The following is a 6,073-nucleotide window of genomic DNA, read 5'->3' as shown; positions in this document are numbered from 1 at the left end:
GTAATGACAACCAAGTCAAGTGGAAGTTATTAGAGCGAAGGGCTACTTTGCTCCTCTGTAGAATGTTACAACTGCACATTTAGGAGATTTATTTGGAGAGAACAACTCACTGTGATTATATCTTCAGAGAAGCCTCTGCAGAGCCACAGGATCTTCCATGTCCAACACAAGTAATGGTAGTAACGTTATTATTCACCAGACTTGATAGTCACACAGACCTTATAAGCTTGTGTATCCACTTACTATTTTCATGTTGTTTCAAAGCCATTCTCTGCTATATCCAGAAAATCACTATACATGGAGGTAGATGTGTTATTTAATCAGAGCTGCTTTATTTATTTTCAGGTTTTTTTTATTTTAGAGAGAGAGAAAGGATGAGAGAGAGAGAGAGAGAGAGAGAGAGAGAGACATCTACTTGTTGTTTCACTTATTTATGCATTCATTGGTTGTCTTGTATGTGTCCTGACAGGGGATCTAACATGCAACCTTGGCTTATTGGGATGATACTCTAATCAAATGAGCCACCTGGCCCTGGCTGAGCTAGGTGTTTTAATACTATTTTAGTTCAAACCTAAAGCACTTGAATCAAAAAATCTTATTTAAAAAAAGTTTGCCTGTCATTTTGATTAAACTTAGTTCTACTAGCCTCAGAAAAAGATCAATGTAAGTGATAACCTAGGGAATTTTAAGTAAAAGTGAAACTGAAAGTAAAAGAACATGTTCTTCCTGCAATCCTGACAATAAATATAATTTACTTTTATTTAAAAGAAGGCTAATTCAAATTCTTCATACACATGGCTGTGGGAAGATTTCTAATGAAACAAAGATTGTTGAGGCATACAGTCCCCTAAGGGGGAAATTCATAATTTCACTTAGAATTCTGTTTCCTGTAAGGCCATGACATCTAAAGCCAGCACAAAGATTAAACCTGTGAGAAATGAATGTCAACTCCCTCCTTAAACCTGCTTCTGACATTTAAAACATTCCTCAGCTTCAGAAAATCCATCTTTGCCTGAACTCAGAAGTGGGGCTGTGGGCCTAGCTGTTGACCAGGAATTATATAGATTGATGTTTTCATCTTTGTACTTTCATCTTTACAGATTTTTGAAAGAGTTTCATGAATTTGAGGGAGGTGAAAATAAACTGTGGGGAAGCAACTTATTAATGATTAACTATCAATTAATTTTTCTCCTCTATGTCCATGGGAAACTAAAACATACAAAAATTATCATCTGAATTTTCTTTACTATAATTTAAAAATTTTTTTCCTCTATTTTTCCCATTACCTAAAAATATGCCCACATAGCCTTATAGGAAGCACACCTAAAGACTGTGTTTGCATCTTTATCGTTTTGTGGATAGTTTTTTTGTTTATTATTATCATTAATTTTCCTGAGGATAATTATCCTGGGTCCTGGAAGAGATGGGAGGTGAGGGAAGCACGGAATAGATGTGTGCTAGGCCAAAGAATGGCCTATATTTCCTAGGGGGAAATCTCTTAAAATAACTTTGAAGTCTTTGATTAATTTACTAGATAAATCCACTGCATGTAAAATGGCGTCCCCATGAATGCAGTGAATTAATCTCTAGGATCCACTGGGACTTGAAACTTTGAGCTTTGCTATAAATTACAGCACTTGCTGTAATGTTTTATCTCACACACATGATAGAAATATTTTTTCTGAACTGAAAAATTAGGACTAAAGTAATCTTCAAATCATTGTGACAATTTTTTAACTGGGAAAATATTTCAAGTGTTGGTAGAATTTGCTGTGTAAAAATCACGTTACCTGTAAACATTCCTGTTCTGTTTTTAATCATACAAAGATTATTATTAGAAAGTAGGGTGCAAAGCATTTTGCTTCATATGCTTTAAAACCTGATCAATTACTTCAAATCACCTACATGCTCAACTCGTGTTTCTAAGGAAAGCATGACAGCCTGCCTCATCTATTCTGTCTTTGCGATTAAAATGTGCCATTTACTCCCATTAGAAGGATAAAACGGTGGAAAATCTCCAGGTTCCACTAGCTAGAAACCTGATCCTGGGGAGTCAATAGCCTCATTTTTCCTCTTTTCATTTAAAAAATACTTATCTGTGAAAGAGAAACACATCTCACTGCTGGTGAATGTGTTTCCCCAGGACTTCATTAAACCAAGTAATGGGATTGGTGTTTAAATGATTAAGTAGGTATATATGCTTTTGCAAAAGGAAAATCTAATTAAGACCGTGCTCATAGAAATCAAGACACTAACATTTTGATAGGTCTATGAGAGGTTTATGCAAATGTGAGCCAGTATTATTATCACACAGTGATACAATGTTTTGGTGGGCTTAGGGTTATAAATATGCAGGATGCTCTATGTAACATGTTCTGGAGTAAAACTATTCTACTCAGCTTATCTTTATTTTTTTTTACAAGCTCTCTGTACTGTTTCAGAAGTTAGAAAACAAGCCATAATTCCTAGAATCTACTTTCCTGTTGACAGGTTATTTCCTCCCCACCTCCCCCCGAAAAAAAAAAAATCATGGTCAAGTTTGCCAACCAGCATGAGGCATGGGGAGGTCCAGTGCAGAGCCTCATGGCCGCTCAGTTGATAGGCACTTTGGAACCAGCCCACAGAATTCTAAACTCTTCCCCATTTGTAGCATGTCTGAAAAATTACACATGGAGCACAAAGTTTGATAAAAATATATTTCAAACAAGCAAAAAAAAAAAAATAGTTTGGGCCTTGAGGATAACTTTCATCATTCTTTTAACCAAGTAGAGTTAAATTATACAGATCATGATTTCAAGTATCAACTTATAAAATGTGTGATAAATCAGAAAGCAAACAAGAGGACTCTTTTATTTTTTCAGAAAAATGTATTTGCAATTCAAATGTTCATATAAAAAGCATAAATTTTAAAAAGTTCATAGATGTGTGTTTTTAGAAGTGTTATGGTTTTGCCATTCATTGCAATTACATTCCAAAATGTGCAGGGTGGTCCACACTGCACCGTCCTATACTCTGGTCACACGGAAGTCACTCTCATCACAACTTCTCCTGAGCTGTTATCTTCCGACAGGTCTTCGTGGGGTCTCATTCGATTGAACAGGTGTAATAACACGTAGCCACACTGAAACCTCGGGGAGGTTAGCTGTGTGGGGTGGACCAAGTTCCTGTTCCGCAGAGCTGTCAGTGGCAACCATAAAGTCCTGCTTGTAGAAGACTCTCCCCGGCTACTTTCTTCGATGTCTGTGGCTTTGTCATAATTTAATACATCCCAGTGTAAGTTAACAGCTCGCCAGCGCTTAAACACTCTGTAAACTGCAGCTCCTTCATGGACAATGAGACCTACAATTCAAGGGGGAAAAAAATCAATTTCAAAAGACTGGTCATAACCAAGAGTTGAGAATGTTATTTTGTATGCAATTAGGAATGAAAGAAATAGTCAACTCTTTGTTACTCATCTTCTTTAAAAATATGGTATTCTGACTACTCAAATATTTTGGCAAATGGCAAAACACTAACCGTATTGCCTGGGAACAATCAATATTCAAAGATTAAGAGTTCAATACCATTTGGAGAATGTAGTTATCATGGATATAATTGACTTGCTTCATTATGGCTCAGAACATACTCTGGGCATTTCATTGCCTTAGGAGAAACATTGGGTTCATTTATTGATTCAACATGTACTTCACATATATTTCTTGAGCCAAGCAATGTATGTGGGCTTGATCCCAGCAGGCAACTTAACTTTTGGAAAAAGGCATATATTAAGGTCAATGCCATCTCCCCAGTTCCTAAGACAATGCCTGACTCACAAGGAGGTATGATAGAGCTTTGGGTTATTTTTACTCTCCAGACAGTTCAACAAAATTTAGTCAGCACCTACTTGAAAGCTTTATGTATAGTCTTTCATTTGGTTCTCAACACAGCCTTAAGAAATAATCACAAGCACGTCCCCTATTTCACAAGCAAGAACACCAAGCCCTTGCCGAAACTGGTTTGGCTCAGTGGATAGAGCGTCGGCCTGCAGACTGGGGGGTCCCAGGTTCGATTCCGGTCGGGGGCATGTGCCTGGGTTGCGGGCACATCCCATGACACAGGGAGACACGATTCACTGGGGTCACTAACGGTACAGACTACCACAGCTACTACCACTCTGACTGCTAATTGATGTCTCTGCTCTACTGATAACTATGTATCCCACCCTCCTATGCCCTCAACTATGGCCTCTGGAACCCTGGAGATCATGGAATGCCCCATATCTTCAGCCTCTTTCCTGAACAGTGATTTTCACTTCCTTGCCTGCATCTCCTTATCTTACCTGAAACCTGGCTATCCAAGAGGAGTCAGGTCTGCTAGAGCTGTCTAGTCCAGTGATGGCGAACCTATGACATATGTGTCAGAGGTGACACGCGAACTCATTTTTTTGGTTCATTTTTCTTTGTTAAATGGCCTTTAAATATATAAAATAAATATCAAAAATATAAATCTTTGTTTTACTATGGTTGCAAATATCAAAAAATTTCTATGTGTGACACGGCACCAGAGTTAAGTTAGGGTTTTTCAAAATGCTGACACGCCGAGCTCAGAAGGTTCGCCATCACTGACCCAGGCGTTACTAGAACCTCACAAACCAGCAGTCAGTGAATCAGATATGGTGCCCTGAGACATGGCGTCATGTCCTTCGTCCACCCAAGGTCCCATCACACCCTGCATTCTTCATTATTTATATTTCATCATGGGGTGACCGCCTCATAAAAAGGAGTCCCAGGGGTGGGGGCTGCAGGTAGAAAAGTGAGGAGGAGCTCTTCTCTTTCGAGAGGTTGAAATTCCAGTGAAAGTTGGTGGAGAGGCCAATGAAATCTTTTTTTTTTTTAATGGAATATGGCCTGAAAGTAGAATGCTTCAGGTGACAACCATTTTTTAACAATAAATTTGAAAAATGAGTAGATCTACCTCCTCAGCATTTAGAATCTTGGGTATATGCCCTCAAGAAACTCTCATAAATGTGAACAGCGAGGCATATTCAAAATGGTTATTTATACATTTGTTTGTTTTTCAGAAAAGAAAATCACCACAATCTCAAAGTCTATCCTTAGAAGAATAGCCAGCCTGTGGTGTGTGGATCTAAGGGACCTCCACAAGGAAATAGTAGGAAACACGGCCATGGTACTAACATGGATACACCTTAAAACAACAGTGCAAATCTCAAAGCCATGGTTTAAAAAAAGGGAAAGTTTTAGAAATAAATGATTAAAGAAAGAATCTACACTTTATGGATACAGATATATATGGTAAATAAAAGTATAAAAACATGCATGGGAATAATAACCATTAAATTCATAGTAGTGGGGAGGGGAAATGAAGTGAGATCAGGGAAAGACTTCAAAGACGGCTTCCAGTGTTGTGTTTTTTAAGCTGGGTGCTGGGGATATGGATGGATATGTATACTTTTTGTGTGACTGAATAATTCATAATTTCAAAAATCACAGAGAATGCGGAAAACTGGTCTAAGATGGACTAGGTCAGTGATGGCGAACCTTTTGAGCTCAGCGTGTCAGCATTTTGAAAAACCCTAACTTAACTCTGGTGCCGTGTCACACATAGAAATTTTTTGATATTTGCAACCATAGTAAAACAAAGACTTATATTTTTAATATTTATTTTATATATTTAAATGCCATTTAACAAAGAAAAATCAACCAAAAAAATGAGCTTGCGTGTCACCTCTGACATGCGTGTCATAGGTTCGCCATCGCTGGACTAGGTGAACTAGGAGAGACAATAAGGAGGTTACCCATATAAATGTGAGAAGTAGAGTGGTGGCAGTAAGGAGAATACTGAGGGACAGTCATAAACTTGTCAGAAGGAAAATGGATATGAATAGTAATACAAAGAAGGGGGAAAGCAGAGTCCCACATTGTTAAGGCTGGAGGAAGGGATGATTGAAAGAATGAGTACAACGAGTTTTTGATGGGAGATTATTTCCTTTTTTTTTTTCAGCTAAAGCAATGCCAGATAGGTTATAGAGATACCCAGCCCTTGGAAAACCACACCTACTTAACGGTAGAATTTA

At 38.0% G+C, this 6,073-nt stretch overlaps 1 protein-coding gene across 1 annotated transcript in view; it reads right to left on the bottom strand.

The window, feature by feature from the left end:
- Positions 1-2,721: 2,721 nt before the first annotated feature.
- Positions 2,722-6,073, bottom strand: part of MARCH11 (membrane associated ring-CH-type finger 11) — a gene marked incomplete at its 5' end in the record, with an annotated part of 89,280 nt that continues 85,928 nt past the window's right edge. Inside the window, one exon of the mRNA XM_006769449.2 lies at positions 2,722-3,339. Coding sequence (XP_006769512.2) covers positions 3,017-3,339 — 323 coding nt within the window. The remainder of the gene's footprint in view (positions 3,340-6,073) is intronic.

Source organism: Myotis davidii, unplaced genomic scaffold (genome assembly GCF_000327345.1).
Source record: "Myotis davidii unplaced genomic scaffold, ASM32734v1 scaffold143, whole genome shotgun sequence".
Taxonomy (NCBI): Eukaryota; Metazoa; Chordata; class Mammalia; order Chiroptera; family Vespertilionidae; genus Myotis; species Myotis davidii.
This window is presented reverse-complemented; position numbering and strand designations above follow the sequence as displayed.